The sequence below is a fragment of the Scyliorhinus canicula genome, chromosome 9 (genome assembly GCF_902713615.1).
Source record: "Scyliorhinus canicula chromosome 9, sScyCan1.1, whole genome shotgun sequence".
In the NCBI taxonomy this organism is placed as follows: Eukaryota; Metazoa; Chordata; class Chondrichthyes; order Carcharhiniformes; family Scyliorhinidae; genus Scyliorhinus; species Scyliorhinus canicula.
The window spans coordinates 22,692,182-22,709,564 of record NC_052154.1 but is presented as its reverse complement, the minus strand read 5'-3'; the positions used below and the strand labels follow the sequence as shown (position 1 = coordinate 22,709,564).

The following is a 17,383-nucleotide window of genomic DNA, read 5'->3' as shown; positions in this document are numbered from 1 at the left end:
TGCTCAGAATACTTTGCGAGTTCTAGCAAGATCTTGTGAGACATCGCGATCTGGATCTTACCCTTGCTGGGCGAAATCCAGATTTACATATTTGAGTGAGGATTTAGGCTGCTGCTCCCTTGTTCATGATTCACAAATTGTCACTTGTTTGGTACTTTATGTCACTTGTACTTTATGAAGTAACTCACCAAACACTTTGATATCCAAACCAGGATCCTTTTATTGTGTCTCGTAGTAGGATGGTGATCTGAATCAGAACACTTTATCATGGAGTCATGCTACTCCTCTGGAACTTCCACCTAGCTCGTTTAGCATAGTGAGCTAAATAGCTGGCTTGCAATGCAGAACAATGCCAGCAGCGTGGGTTCAAGTCCCGTACCGGACTCCCCGAACAGGCGCCGGAATGTGGCAACTAGGGACTTTTCACAGTAACTTCATTGAAGCCTACTTGTGACAATAAGCGATTATTATTATTAGCACTGACCAATTTATGTATGTCTTATTACCTCTCCTTATTCTTCTGAAGGTGGCCGGATTTGCCTCTCTTTATAGCCGGGTCCCAGGTCACATGACCTTGTTCTGGAGACAGCATGGTGTGTCTGTACCACTGCCTGCTGGTTGGATGGAGCACACCATCCAACTATGATACAGCCCATAGGCATATCACCACAGTTAGTATGCAGGTACAGCAAATAATGAGCAAGACAAATGGAATACTGGCCTTTCAAGGAGAGACTAGAAATGTGGGGAACCTCTTTACAACAATACGGGGCATTGATGACACAGTACCTCAAGTATTGTGCACAGTTTTGATCTTGTTACTTAAGAATAGATGTACGTGCTTTGGAAGCAGTCGAGAGAGGCTGTTTTCTGGGATTAAGGGATTGTGTTATGAGGAATGGTTGTGCAGGTTGGGTCTAAATTCATCGGAATTTAGGTGAATGAGAGGTGATCTTATTGAAACATAAGAACCTGTGTGGGCTTAACAGGGTAGATGTTGAGACAATGTTCCACCTCATGGCAATATCTAGAATGAGGGGTATTGTTTCAAAATAAGAGATCTCCCAATAAAGATAGAGGTGAGGAGGAATTTCTCCTCACCGGACCATTAGCCTTTAGAATTCTATTCCCAGAGAGCAGGAGAGGCTGGAACATTGAATATATTCAAGGCTGAGTTAGTCAAATTTTTGATTGACAAGTGAATCAAGGTTTATGGGGCACAGGCAGAAAAGTGGAGTTAAGGCCACAATCAGAATAGCCATGACCTAATTGAATGGCAGAACAGGTCCAGTAGGCCGGATGGCCTACTCTTTTTCCTATTTTTTATGGCCTTATGATCTTTCCCAAAGTTTAAAACATTGCTTAATTCTAGGTTGTGAAATTCCTTACCTTAATAAACACAAAACCTTGTCACGCCGGTCTTGGTGACATGACAAGGTCGTTAACCTCTCGCAAGATTTGTAACGCTCGGACCGCCTCGCTGGGCAAAAACCAGATTTACATATTTAAGTGAGCAGTTAGGCTCACTTAAATATGTCTCCGGCTGCTGCTCCTGAGGCCCCGGAATGAGGGGGGATCTCACCATAGTACTGTTTAGCACTGGTCCACACAAATGTGGACCAGACATAATGGCACCTGGAAGGGTCTCCCAGGCCATTGGAGGCCACCGGACTCTGGGCAGGGCACTTGAGGTGGGGTGAGGAGGGGGCCCGAGCAGCCCCGAACCTGAGGGATTTTTAAATGCCACCCCGGTCTCTTCCTGCACTGACGAGCTCAGCTCAACAGGAGAGGGAGTGGAGTAAGTGCGGAGTAAGTGCGACCTCAGCGTGGCTTTCCTCGCCGAAGCCCAAAAACAGAGTCTTGTTTGATAGCAGGGTCATTAGTACCCAAAAGGGACTTTGTTTTATTCCTGTTAAATCGTGCCCATGAATTCTGAAGAAAATGATTGAATATCAGTAAGTAGTGCTTGCATTATCTTTTAGCAATAACAGTGTATACAGAGTTGTCAATGTTTCATGGTAACCTCTTTGAATTTAACCATGTTTTGAGCTTTCAAATTTTGTCATTGTAAAATAAGAGATGACTATTCTTATAACCACTGAAGCACATTTCTTGTTTTTTTCAGCTCTGCTCCTTTTTTTTGTAAAATGAAGGAGCAAACTATTAAATGTTGTTTTTGTGAGGCTGGAGATGTGCCAAAAGCCTTTTGGCCAATTATGTGTTTTTAGTCACATGATGCACACAGCTTTAAGGCATACACAGAGCCCTTAAATCACACCAGTGACAGCTCTAATTTATCAAACACAGCTTGACTAGAACTGCCACGTATTGACCTTCCAGTAATGCACTGTGTACTGCTGAATGAACTGGTATGGAGAATTGGCAACATGAAATAGTTTTTCTCATTCTGTATACATTAAAGAATATAATCAGTTTATGGTTACTATGCAGCAATTGGTTTATTAATCCCAACTTCATCCCTTCAAAAGAAATCTTACTGAGACCGAATATCCTATCAGAAATTGTAATTCAGTAAGTGCTGAGCAATATTTTTTCCATATCTTTTTTCCGCCTCCCCATGATCTTAAATTCCAAATATTTACCTGAAGGCTGGCATAGCAGCAATGCCAAAGCACCTTTGCAATATTGGCTGCAACTCCCATGTCTGTTTTTGAGGTGATTGTATATCTAAACAGGTTGGTCCATTTATGATCAGTGAAGGTGCTCTTAACCCTTTATGTGCCATGGTAAGAAAGAAATATGTGTTCGTATAACACTATTGACCTCAGGATTTCTCAAAACATTTTACACATAATAAACTTTTACCTATGGTATTGAAGGTGGAAGGGAGGCAAAATCTTTGCTTGTTTGTTAGTTTGTTTGTAAACATCGTATTAGTTTTTGGCAAGGACGTCAATTTGGTTCCTAAAGTTTTACAAAGGACCTGTTAGCATTGGGAGGTGGGTCAAATTGACTTTTTTTTTCCAGAATTTGGTGGATTGTTTTATTTAGAATGATGTTGATTTGGAATGTTGTGGCTTGCCTCAGCTGTTGTGGTGGAATTAGCCAGTGCTGTCAAAATTATGAGCAGAGTTTTCAGAGCAGGTTGTTGGATGAGGATTGACATGAAGCCACTTGAGTGAGATGGAAGCTCTTAATAGAAAGATTTCTCTTGTTTTCAGCTTTGCAGTTTCATAGCATCAAGCAGGCAGGGCAACACCTCAAGGAAGAGCTGGGCAATTGTAACAATGTTGTGTTGACACAGTGTGGAGGAGCTAAGCACTCAACTGAGTTGCCCTCTTCAATTGTTTGGACACTGTTGTAAAAATAGCCAATAAATACTCAAAAAGGTCCCAAAAACAACAATGAGACCATGACCAGATAATCTGTTTCTGATGGCAGACGCAGTGGCCAGGGAGAATATCCCTGCTCTCTGTATCTTCAATGCTCATCTGCAGGACAATATTGCTTTAGAAAACTACATTAATATCTACTTAACTGAAAATATGAGAACAATAAGGGCACTTTTATTGAGCTATTTCTTGAATTCCATAACCTTGATAAATCTGTTTATAAATGTCAACAGGATATTAGAAGCTGCCAACTATTATATTAGCAGTCAAGTGGTTTGGTTCTATGCATTTACATAATTTAAATGCACAGCAAAAAATGACCTTTACTTTTGAAAGAATGCATCTTAGAAGTTCTTCTACTGCACAGACCTTCATGATCATGTTGTGTGAGGGAGCCTGAATGCAAACCAATGACGCAATCTAGGTCACAAATTACTGTACAGTGCTCTGTAGTAAACCTAGTGCATACCAATAGCATACTCATCACTTGGATACATCATTGTCGATTTGCAGCTATGGCAACTCCCGTGGCAAAAGAGTTCAGTTACGGTTGGATTAAAGTTTCTGGACACAAAATTTACAGACTTGACTGTTAGCTGATTTCTGTTTCTGTTCACTGTGGGGTTTTATTTTAATGAGTTTCAAGTTCAAATGTAATTACTTTGGGTTTGGAAGTAGCTAAAAGGTTATAGATATGGTTTAACATGCATTGTATAGTTCAGATAATCCTGGACATTAATCGCACAGAAATTAGTAGAGAAAGGAAAGATGGCGGAGGACACTTGGAAGCTCACAAGGGAAATTTCAACCATTGTCACTTAAACCGTTTAATGCATATCTCTGAATTTAAAAAAAATGGATCTGCGAGATAATAGCATTGATGTGTTGCCTTTTGCAGGTTTGCGCAGTTTCAGGATCCTGCTGGCTGGCTGACTATCAATCCTGCAAATGGCACAGTTACAACCAGAGCAGCCCTGGATCGAGAATCTCCTTACGTCCATGACAGTCAATATACAGCCTTATTTCTTGCAACTGACAACGGTATGTTTAAAAAGAAGCCTAACTAAGTACTGTTACTTTTTTGAGCACTTGGGGTATAGTGTTGGTAGTCATCTAATACCAGTTCCAGTTGTGAAACAAATGTATAGCATTGTGAGAATGCACAGCATGCACACAGAACCTTAAATATAAACCATCCCTTTTCATGCATCTGATGCTTCCCTCTGTTATGATGCTTCCATTGTGTCCTTAATAACATCTTCCTGACGAGTGCACAACAGGAAACCTATGCAAACTGGTATTATGCACTACACACCGAAGCTTTCTTTATTCTGTAACACTTCTTGAATTTTTCCAAGAAGAACCTGCTGAGTGCACTGGCTACAAGAAAGACTGTTATCTCCGACTACACACTTGTCGTACAGCTGAAGCCATGTGTTCCAAAGCTAGTCACATGCCTAACCAGGCTTTCCAGCACAGCTTCAACATGGCATCCGCCTGACCCAGTAGTAAATTACCGAAGTATATCCTGTTGACTGGGACCCTTGCTCCTGTTGATTGATAGACACAGCACCTTTAACGTTGAATCAAATCACTTCTTTATTAAACACAATAAAAAATCCCAATGCTTAACACTACAAGAGAGGTTCTGTCATATACTGTATCAAAAGCACACAAATGATTCTATTTTCCTGTACTACCACTGTAAGTTCATAAGCATAGCTTCGACTGTTAATACTTATCTAATAACTTCTAGTGGACCTGTGGAGACGTCACCACCCAATCAATCGCATTGGCCAGGCACAAGTTGGATGCTTGAGGTTTTCTCCTGCAATTGTTCTTCCTCAAAGTTTTGCATACATACGTTGGTCCCGATCGCATCCATATTTATATATTTCCTGGGATTGTGTGCCAACCATCTATATGCATTCCAACACGTAACCGATGAAGACCTCCCCTTTCATTGGCCAGGCCACAGCAGGTGCTAATGTTTTTGGCCCGGTATATTTCCCACCCGCTGATCTCTCATCCTTCCTCTTCCCGGGCGATCATTCCCAGAGCTGTTTTCATCACGGCACTATGTTAATCTCTAAGTCTGAATGAAGACTGGAGACTTACAGTTAACACAGACACTTTATTCAAAGGGTTCGTTCTGCTTCCAGAGCTCAACTAGATGTAAAACAGTCAAGAGGTATGACCAGTGAAACTAAGATAAACTGCCTATGCTGAGCTGTCTCTGCCTGCTGCTGCTCACTAGCCCTGTGCTTCTCAAAGAGGCAGATCCTGCCTTGGGCTCGACCCTTTATACCCATGGCTGATGCTGCCCTCTAGTGGTGCTGTGGCTGTTACATCTGTGCTGCAGTCCCTGGTGTATGTGCAGATGTATGTACAGATGTACAGATCACTACATCCCCCCCTTTTGAGCTGATATGTTTCCTAAACTGACCGCAAGAAAACTGTACAGAACAAGTAGTGAGAATAAGCAAATCTGCACACTGTGAAAATGATGAAGTAATACAGAAATAATTAACAGTGTTATGAGTCCATCGTTAGAAATGTTCATACTCGTCTTGTGGGTGTGTTGAAGTGTCATTACAAATCCAGCCGGTCGGGTGCCTTACTGCTTCTGCTGGAGCGTCGTAACGGTGGAGGTGGGGATGACATAGTACCCGCATTTTGTCGAGTACCAGAGCGTTATCGGGGTCTCAGAATTGAATCGACAGTAGGGTTGTCCGGATGTTCCTGCCAAAGAGCATCTGCACTGGCGACAGTCCTGAGCTCAATGGGGTTGCTCGGTAGGATAACAGCGCGGGGTTGATGTCCGAGCGTGAATCTGTTGCTTTGCTAATAAGCCATTTAACGATGTGGACACCCTTTTCCACTTTCCCATTTGACTGTGTGTAGCGCGGACTGGATGTTACATGCCGAAAGCTGTATCGGTCTGAGAACTCTTTCCATTCCCAGCTCGCGAAGCAGGGACTATTATCTGACATTACCACATGAAGGATTCCATGTCGCGCAAATATCTCCTGGCACACCTTGATGACAGATGAAGACGTGAGATCATGGAGTTTCAGTACCTCCGGATAGTTTGAGTAATAGTCCATGATCAAGACGTAATCACGCCCTGTGGCATGGAATAGGTCAATGCCCACTTTTGTCCACGGCGCCATTCTGAGTTTGTGTTGCTGCAGTGGTTCTTTACACTGTGCGGGTTGATGTCTTTGACAGGTGTCACATGTCATGACCATGTCCGTTATGTCTTGATTCATGCCGGGCCAGTACACAGCCTGTCGTGCTCGCCTTTTGCATTTCTCAATGCCTAGGTGGCCTTCATGAATCCTACGTAGCATCTCGGCGCGGAGTGTGGCCAGAATCACAATCTGTGCATTGCGTAGCAGCAGGCCGTCAACTTCAATCAGTTCTGATTTGACATTCTGAAATTGTGGACATTGTCCCCTCGTCCAACCATGCTGGAGTAGGTGCAGCACCCTCCGTAAGGTTGCATCTTTCGGCGTCTCCTGTCGGATTAGGCAAAGCTTCTCATCCGAAGCAGGCAAATTCTCCATGCATAACTGTGTTTGGGCCTCGATTTCTCTGATAGGGGCTGATGGGGGCATTGTCAGTGCCAATTGATCGGGACAGTGCGTCGGCAATGGCAAGGTCTCGTCCCGGGGTGTATATTAGGGCGAAATCATACTTTCGCAGGTTCATCATGATGCGCTGCAGACGAGGTGTCATGTCATTTAGATCCTTGTCTATCATATGGACCAATGGTCTGTGGTCGGTTTCCACTATGAATGTGGGCAGGCCGTACACATAGTCATGGAACTTCAGAATCCCAGTGAGGAGTCCGAGACATTCTTTTTCGATCTGTGCATATCTGCACTCAGTTCGGTCATGGCCCTGGACACGTATGTCACCGGGACCCATTCAGACTGGTCGACCTGTTGGAGGAGAACGGCGCCAATCCCGTCCTGGCTGGCATCAGTGGAGATCTTGGTGGGTCTGGTTGCGTCAAATAAAGCAAGGGTCGGTGCCCTCGTTAGTTGCTGTTTGAGATCCACCATTTTGGTGACGTTGTGTCCACGCAAACGCAGTGGTCTTTTGTAGGAGATTGCGTAAAGCTGCCGTCCGTGCGGACAGGTTTGGGATGAACCTGCCGAGGACGTTGACGAAGCCCAGAAATCGTAGCACCACCGTCTTGTCATGTGGCATCTTCATGGTTCATATTGCAGCGATTTTCACGTCCTCAGGGCTGACACCCTGAGATGATATGGTGTCACCCAAAAAGGTTACAGACTCTTTCGCAAATGTGCATTTTGCCTAGTTCAGTTTCAAACCGTATTTATGAATCCTCTGAAACACCTTCTTCAGATGACAGAGGTGTTCTTCTTCAGTGGTGGACCATATGATGATGTCATCCACATAGACTCTGACACCCTCAATGCCATCGGTCATTTGCTCCATTATCCTGTGGAAAATCTCTGACGCAGAGATAATGCAAAAGGGCATGCGATTGAAGCAGAAACGTCCAAATGGCGTGTTGAACGTACACAGTAATCTGCTCGAGTCATCGAGCTGCATCTGCCAAAACCCTTGGTGAAGATACGAGCATTCACCATCTCAGATGTGAACTCTTCACGCTTGGGGATGGGGTAGTGTTCCCGGCGAATGTTCTGGTTCAAGTCCTTCGGGTCTATGCATATGCGAAGATCTCCAGAAGGTTTCTTAACACAGACGATGGAGCTAACCCAGTCAGTCGGCTGTGTGACTCGCGATATTACGCCTTGTGACTGCAGTCTGTTGAGTTCCGCTTTGAACTTCTCCCGCAGTGGAGTTGGAACGCTCCTGGGCGGCTGAATGACGGGTTTGGCGTCTGTCTTCAGCATGATTTTGTATTGGCAGGGTAAGGTGCCCGTGCCTTTGAATATGTCGGGGTATTCTTGTAGCATGCTGTGGATTTTAGCTTCCAGGCTTGATGGATCCTGGGTGTGCATGTAAATGTGTTGCACCAGCCGCAGGTCTCTGCAGGCCTGAGTGCCTAACAGTGATGATTTGTTAGAGATGTACAGATCACTACAGGCACGGTGGCACAGTGGTTAGTACTGCTGCCTCACAGCTACATGGTCCCTGGTTCAATTTCGGCCTCGGGTGACTGTCTGTGTGGAATTTACACGTTCTCCCCCTCTCTGTGTGGGTTTCCTCCGGGGACTCAAGTTTCCTCCCATAGTCCAAAGATGTGCAGATTAGGTGGAGTGGCCATGCTAAATTGCCCCTTAGTGTCCATAAGACCATAAGACATAGGAACCGAATTAGGCCACTCGGCCTATCGAATCTGCTCTGCCATTCAATCATGGCTGATATTTTCTCATCCCCATTCTTCTGCCGTCACCTGATAACCCCTGATCTCCTTATTAATCAAGAATCTATCTATCTCTGTCTTAAAGACACTCAGTGAATTGGCCTCCACAGCCTTCTGCGGCAAAGAGTTCCACAGATTCACCAACCACTGGCTGAAGAAATTCCTCCTCATCCCTGTTTTAAAGGATCGTCCCTTTAGTCTGAGATAGTGTCCTCTGGTTCTAGTTTTTCCTACAAGTGGAAACATCCTCTCCACATTCACTCTATCCAGGCCTCGCAGTCTCCTGTAAGTTTCAATAAGATCCCCCCTCATCCTTCTATACTCCAACGAGAAGTTGCCCCCCTTTTGGGGGCAGCAGGGTAGCATGGTGGTTAGCATAAATGCTTCACAGCTCCAGGGTCCCAGGTTCGATTCCCGGCTGGGTCACTGTCTGTGTGGAGTCTGCACGTCCTCCCCCTGTGTGCGTGGGTTTCCTCCGGGTGCTCCGGTTTCCTCCCACAGTCCAAAGATGTGCGGGTTAGGTGGATTGGCCATGCTAAATTGCCCGTAGTGTCCTAATAAAAGTAAGGTTAAGGGGGGGTTGTTGGGTTACAGGTATAGGGTGGATATGTGGGTTTGAGTAGGGTGATCATGGCTCGGCACAACATTGAGGGCCGAAGGGCCTGTTCTGTGCTGTACTGTTCTATGTTCTAAGGGGTCCAAAAGTTTAGATGGAGTTACTGGGTTACAAGGATAGGGTGGAGACATGAGATGAATTAGGGTGCTCTTTCCAGGGCCGGTCCAGCCTCGATGGGCTGAATGGCCTCCTGCTGCACTGTAGATTCTATCATCTCTTGCTTCTGGCACCTTTTGTCGATAAAAATCGATCTCACAGTCCTCTTTCCTGTTTCAGAATCTATGCTCTCAGCTCTGAATGGCTCTTTTTGTTTCTTCAGTGTCTCTGTTACTTGGCCACATTTCCCAGCAGACTTAGTGCCCCTTTTACTTAGCCATATTTCCCAGCAGGCTTTGGGCCAGGGCCACAATCCTGACCACAAAAAAGCAGGACAAATCCAAGTTAACCAATCACTGCTCCATCAGTCTATCCTCAGTTGCATCAGGAAAAAAATGGGCCATGTCATCGGCATTGCCATCAAGCAACCCTTATTCACCAAAAGCCTGCTCACTGTTGCTCAGTTTCGGTTCTGCCAAGACCATTCAGCTCCAGACTTGTTTGCAGCCTTGCTCCAAGCACGGACAAAAGAGTTGAATGAAAGAGATGAGATGAGAGTGATTTGCGCTTGACATCAAGGCAGCATTTGATCGAGTGTGGCATCAAGTGCAGTTATTCTGTTCTTCAGGAGTTCCTCAGTGTAGTACCCTAGGACCACCCATCTGAAGCTGCTTCTTCAATTACCTTTCACTCCATCATAAGGTCAGAAGTGGGGATGTGCATTGTTAATTGCCGTGTTCAGTTCTTCAGATACTTGGACAACATTCAGAATTGTGCGAATAAATGGCAAGGAATATTTGGGTCAGATGAAAACAATGCCCATATTCAAAAAGGAGAAAATCAATGGTATTCACATCGTCGGATACCAGACCATCGACATCTTGGTGGGGGTGGGGTGGTTGGTCAAGCAAGGTACCCATGGAATCCCTACATTGCATAAGGAGACCATTCAGCCCGGAGAGTGCATGAACCCTCGAAAATGGCACTCTATCAGGCCCACTCCTCCGCACTATCCACGTAACCCTACGTATTGATCATGGTCTATCCACCTAACCTGCAGATCTTTGGACTGTGGGTGAAAATGGAACACCCAGAGGAATCCCACGCAGACACAGGGCGAACAAATAAACTTCATACAGGCAGGCACCCAAAGCAAGAATTGAACCTGAGTCCATGGAGCTGTGAGGCAGCAGTGCTAAGCACTGTGCCACCGTGCCATCTTACCCAACAAACCTGTTCTTGCAAAACTTATAAAACAGTGTACAACATTAGATGTGATTACAAGATTGGACAACATTTGCTGAATAAACCTCAGTATGCTAAGAGTTACACTGAAAACCAATTTAAAATTGTCAGTCACAATCACAGTGTGACGCATTTGTATGTACTTGAAGCTACATATGTTAATACACAGGGCCCTGTACTTTTCAGACATGAAAGAGCATGTACACACATTGTACCTGTTTCAGCTAAACAAAATACATGATAAGTTCATTCCTCGGGGAAATCAGAGTCAAGTTGCCTGGTTTAAATTTCAAACAATGCTTGGCAGTTAACTATCAGTCACCGCAACTGGTGCATTCTCCATGACAATGTGTCTACCCATCAGAGTCCACTTGCCTACTAATCAAAACCCTCTTTCCTTACAGTATAAATTTGTTGATTTCCCTTGTATTATATTCTTGCAAATGACCTGATGAGTGTAAGACAAAAAGCTTCCACAAAAAAATCTCTTTTTCAGCAATAACCACAGAGGCATGGTTGATTCTTCAGGTGAGATGGGTGGGGATAAAGGAGGAGGAGGCAATGCATTATTAGTTAAAGTATCAGCGAAAGAGAAATGATATCTTGGAGGGAGCATTGAATGACTCTTTGTGGGTAGAGTTTCGGAATAAAAAAGGAACAGCCACTTTGCTAGGTGTTTATTACAGACCCCGAGATAGTCAGCGGGAAATTGAGGAACAAATATGTGCCCAATTCGCGGAATTGTGTAAAACAAATAGTAATAGGGTAATTATATTTGGTGATTTCAACATTGTTAACATTAATAGGTATAGTCACAGTATTAAGGGCTTATATGGAATGAATTTCTTAATGTATTCCGAAGAACTTTTTAGGTCAATATGTAAAGGGTCAAACAAGGGACGGAGCAGCACTGGACCTTATTCTGGGAATGATGCTGGATGGGTGGTTGAGGTGCTGGGGAGTGGGGGGAGCATTTTAGTGATAGCGATCACAACATAGTGCAATTTAAGTTTGTTATGGACTAAAAAATTGATAAGTTGCAAAAAAAAACGTCTTGGATTGGGGGATATTGGAGTTTAGTAAAATAAGGCCGGACCTGACCAAGGTAGACTGGGAAGAGTTAATTGTGGAAAAATCTACAGAAGAGTAGTGGAGGGGCATTCGAAAAGGAAATGGGGAAGGTACAGGCCCAACATGTTCCCTCTAGGGTGATGGGAAGGAGGAACAAGCCCAGAGAACCATGGATGGCCAGAGATATTCAGAAAGAAAGGAGAGGCTTTTGGCAAGTACAAGGAGAGCAAATCAGTGGATGCAGTAGTGGAGCGCAGAAAGTGCAGGGTGGAGCTTAAGTAAGCAATTAGGAGAGCAAAGAGGGGCTATGACAAAGCTCTGGCTGATAAAAGTATAGAAAATCCCAAGATAGTCTATAAATATATCAATGGGAAGAAGATAACCAGGAAAAGTGTAGGGCTATGAGGGACCAAGGGGAAATCTGTGGATGGAGCCAGAGGACATTGGTAAAGTGTTGAATGAATACTTCACATCCATCTTTACCCAAGAGAATGAGAAGGTAGATATGGAACTCGGGGAGAGAGACTCTGAGGTTCTTGATCAAACTGACATCGGGAGTGACAGGGTATTGGAGTGTTTGCAGCCATAAACGTGGACAAATTTCTAGGTCCAGATGAATTGTATCCCAGGATGCTGTGGGAGGCGAGTGAGGAGATTGCAGGGGCTCAGACCCAAATTTTGAATTCCTCTCTGCCCACAGGAGAGGTGCCAGAGGACTGGAGGACAGCTAATGTAGTTCCACTATTGAAGAAGGGTTGTAGAGATAAGCCAGGGAACTATAAACCAGTGAGTCCCATATCAGTGGTAGGGAAACTATTGGAGAAAATTCAGAAGGACAGAATCTATCTCCACTTGGAGAGGCAAGATTTGATCAGGAATAGTGAACAGCATGGCTTTGTCAGAGGGAGGTCATGTCCAACAATTTTGATATCATTTTTTGAGGAGGTGACCAGTGTAAATGAGGGTAGTGTAGTTGATGGAGTTTATATGGATTTCAGCAAAGTCTTATTATGAAGGCAAATGCATATGGGATACAGGGTAATTTGATAAGGTGGATTCAAAATTGGCTCATTTGTAGGAGGCAGAGGGTGATGACAGTAGACTGGTTTAGTCACTGGAGCCAGGACCCAGTGGCATACCACAGGGATCTGTGCTGGCCATCCTATTATTCGTCAGTTATATAAACTATGTGGTTGGGGGGGGGGGGGGGGGGGGGGGGGGGGTGCATAGGATCAGTAAGTTTGCAGATGACACAAAGATTGGCTGGGTGGTTAACTGTGAGGTAGTGTGTCTTGGGCTACAAGAAGATATAGATGGGATGATTAAATGGGCAGATCAGTGGCAGATGGATTTTAACTCTGAAAAGTGTGAGGTTATACATTTTGGAAGGAATAATTTGATAAGGAAGTATTCAATGAATGCCATATCACTAGGAGGTTCTGAGGAACAAAGAGATTGTGCTGTGTTTATCCATAGATCTCTGAAGGTGCAAGGGCAGGTTAATAGGGTGGTGAAAAAGGCATATTGGACTTTATCAATCGAGGCATAGATTACAAAAGCACAGGGGTCATGTTGGAGTTGTATATAACATTTTGTGAGGCCGTACCTGGATTACTATGTGCAGTACTGGTCACCACATTACAGGAAAGATGTGATTGCACTGGAGGGGTTACAGAAGAGATTCATCAAGATGTTGCCTGGTTTGGAACATTTAAGTTATGAAGAGAGGTTGGATATGCTTGGATTTTTTTCGTTGGAGCAGAGAAAACTCAGGGGTGAACTGATCGAGGTGTACAAGATTATGAGGGGCAATGACAGAGTGAATAGAAAGAAGCTGATCCTCTTGGTTGAAGGGTCAGTCACGAGGACACACAATTTCAAGATGAGGGGCAGGTGGCTTAGAGGGAATGTGATTTTTTTTTTAACCAAGAGGGTGAATGGGGTCTGCAATGCACTGCCTGGGGTGGCGGTAGAGGCGAATTGCTTCATATTTTGGGTGATTACTTGGCAGCTCATCACATTCAAGGCTATGGGCCAAGTGCTGGCAAATGGGATTAGGTAGGATGGTCGGGTGTTTTTCATGTGCCAGTGCAGACTCGATGGGCCAAAGGGCCTCTTTGGCCAGCAGCGCGGGTTCAATACCCATACCAGCTTACCTGAACAGGCGCGGAATGTGGCGACTAGGGGCTTTTCACAATAACTTCACATTTGGGACAATAAAAGGTTATTATTATTATTCCGCAGTGTGTATTTCTGCAATTCTGAATATTCAAAATGAAAATGTTAGTATGCTTGCGCAAAGTTCTGCTGTCTAACTGTTCTTTGATTCTGAAAATGTACTGCTCTGCTCTGACAGGTGATCGAATCAATTACCAATATATTGCGGTGATTTCATTTGGATTCTGGGGGCTTGAGCCACATGTTGGTATCAGTTGTTTGTGCGATTAAATGTGGTTTCTTATTTTGGTGACAGGTTTAATGGTCAGTTTTCCATTAAAAGGAAAATCTGCTAATATGGGAACAAAACTAGGTTCAGCAACAATAATACTCGGACCTGGCTCAGGAATGCTGGATGCCTCTGATCTCGATTAAACAAGCAACTGATACAAAAGGAGCTGCATGTGTGGGGGTATCCAGACTGGATTCTCCGCTTCCCCAGCCCTGTGTTTCCCAGCCGTGCACCGTTCCCTGGCACCAGGATTCTCTCTTCCCGCCACTTGTCAATGGGTTTTCCCATCGAAGCCACCCCACGTCTTTGGGAAACCCGTGGGCGGGGGTGTGCTGCCAGCGGGACAAGAGAATCCCAATAGCTGGAGAATTCAGGCCGGTATCTGAACGATTGACTTAGAATGACACACTGCTATTTCTGTTCACACATGAATACAATACAACTCATTGGGCGGGATTCTCCGAAACCCCCCCGCCGGGCCGGACAATTGCTGGGGGGTGGCGTGAATCCCGCGCCGACGCTGGCTTCCGGATTCTCCAGTGACGGTTTTTCAGCGGGGGCAGGAACCGCGTCGCACCAGTCGGGGGCCATTGGCAGTGGCCCCCCGAGGAGATTCTCCGCTCCGTGATGGGCCGAGTGGCCACCCGTTTTCGGCCAGTCCTGCCGGCGTAAATCAAACAAGGTCCTTACCAGCGGGACCTGGCTCTGCCTGCTGGCTCCGCCCAGTAGGAGGAGCGTGTCCCCTATTCGGCAGCCATTTCGCCAGCTGCTGTGGGAGGCCACACATCTTACTGCGATAAAGCCATAGTTGTATCCAACCTTAGTCTTTGTACAATTGATCGTGCATCAATCCCCTCTTGAATGTCACGGCTGTGTCCTATCATCTGCATCAGCTCTGGGAGAACCATGTCCAGAGCTTCGGCATCTGGATGGGGCTCAGCTGCTTCCTGGGATCCGACTGCTGGCTCCCTTAAGTGTTCCTGCCGCCAACTGATGTACGTCAGCAACTGTGTTGTGCTCACCAAATTGTGCCCCTGAAGCATATCAACTAATTTTGCCCACCGAGGTGTGTGTTTCACTGCTGGTGGAGGGTGGGGATGATAGCTGTGATGCCTCGCCTGTGGTCTCCTCAGAGCTCTCCTCCGAGGTGGTCTCTTGGTTTGCAGGAGGAGGAACGACTCCGGATGGCCCGGCCTCATCAGATGGCGATTCTGTGAGACAAAGGACATGTCGTCAGTGAAAGGGAAGGATCACTTTGTCTGACATAGATTATTCACTTTAGGCAGGCCTGGGTTAAGTGGCAGATCCTCACCTCTGTGACACAGACCAACCTTACTGTCAGTGACTGCTCTCTCCCCGATGAACCCCGCAATATCCAGGGCCTGTTCCTCATAAGGGGTGAGGACTTGGAGCTCTGAGATTCCGCCACCCAGCCTGGCTCTTTCCAGCATATTAAAGGCTATTTTCTCCTGTGGGGATAAAGAGAGGGCGCTGTGAGCCACATGGTTGATGAGTCGGGGAGGGGGGGGGGGGGGGGGAGGGGGGGCTATAGTTGGCGGCAGGTGTGAGCACTGCACCTGGACATAAAGGGGTTGTGCTGGTGGGTGCCAGGTGGTTCTGAGGAACAAGCACAAAGATCAGATATGGGGAGGATATGAGGTGTCAGCCAGTGATCTGTGGGAGGAGGTTTGGGAATTTGAGGAGCAGCAGGCAGAACCGATGCCAGGAGAGAGCTGGTAACTTCATCTTGCAGCTCGGTGGAGGTCTGTGATCTTCTTCCGACATTGGCCGGCGCGGAGAAGAAACCCCCTGCGCATGCGCAGGAAACACGTCAGCGGTCCTGCGCATGCGCCAGAACACGCTGGCACTCCTGCGCATGCGGCAACTCGCGACGGCCGGCGGAGGCCCTTCGGCGCCGGTTGGCGCAGCGCCAACCACTCCAGCGCCAGCCAAGCCCCCGGAAGTGCGGAGGTTTCCACACCTTCCGGGCGGCTCGACGCCGGAGTGGTTCACACCACTCTTTGGCGCCGATACGGTCTGCCCCGCCGATTGCGAGAGAATCCAGCCCAAAATTGTTTTGGAATAGGGAAAAGTTACATGCACCCAACAAACCTGTCTCTTACTAATAGGTAATAGCTGTACCTACCTGATTTTCCCATGTGGATATGTACCATTTCCTGTTTAGCCAAATTACACTCTTCATTTCATTTGTTTTTCCCTAATAACCTGTCCCACAAATCTATTAATCTACTTACAAACTTCTTACTACCAACATCCTAATATTCAAATTGTATCACTGGATATTTGGGCCTTTTTCAACAGTGAAGGATGTGGCCACATCAATTTATAAAAGTACTGCTCACAGATTAGAATACATTTTCTATATACTTGAGGGATTGCATGTAGACAAGCGGAAGGAAATATTCATTGGTTTTATCACTGCCATTATAATCTTTAAACTTCAATTAAGTTACTCATAATCTCCTGATCACGGAAGAAAAGCAGCCTTGTTTGTTGGCCTTGTCTCTTTACACAAATTCAAGATATCAGAAATAATAATTACTGCCATGCCTCTGAACCCGCACACCTGAATCACTTGTAAATATGCAGAATTTGGCAATTAGAATGTTTCATTCTATTCTGTTCTATTATGGTCAAATCTGGAATCAGCTGGCAATCCACCTGCAGCATAAATGCCAATTAACTGTCCTATTGAACAAAGTGTACAACTAGTAATAGCTTTTCGCTATGTGTGTGGTTTCCATGGAGATACCCAAACTAAAATTTCATAATGTTAGAATCACCAAGAACCTGCAACCTTTTGTGTCTTTGTGAAAGTACATATCATAAATTTTCCAATTCCAAAATGGATGATGCACTTGCTGACTGAAAATGTAGGAATTGGTTATGTATTCAGTATAAATATTGCTGACAAAATGAATTTAACTGAACTGTATAAATACGTTAAAGATTGGCAGATTTTCTAAAATAGAATTGAAAAGATCATGTTTTAATCCTCTGGTACCTTGAAGCATTTTACATTAATACCAAGTAAATATCTTTGATTTAGTGTGCTATTGAACACTTTGCGTGGACCAACATCGACTGCGAGAGATTGAGTACAAATCGAAAATGCATTGTACTTTCAACAGCAGTCACACTGCATGTGGCCATTAGAAATGAAAGGA

At 45.2% G+C, this 17,383-nt stretch overlaps 1 protein-coding gene across 3 annotated transcripts in view; it reads left to right on the top strand.

Annotated features, from left to right (window-relative positions):
* The window catches only part of cdh13 (cadherin 13, H-cadherin (heart)), a 1,126,050-nt gene that overhangs the window by 1,055,917 nt on the left and 52,750 nt on the right, over positions 1 to 17,383 (top strand). For all 3 annotated transcript variants that reach the window (XM_038806328.1, XM_038806329.1, XM_038806331.1), the window contains one exon: positions 4,252 to 4,394. In XM_038806328.1, coding sequence (XP_038662256.1) covers positions 4,252 to 4,394 — 143 coding nt within the window. The remainder of the gene's footprint in view (positions 1 to 4,251; positions 4,395 to 17,383) is intronic.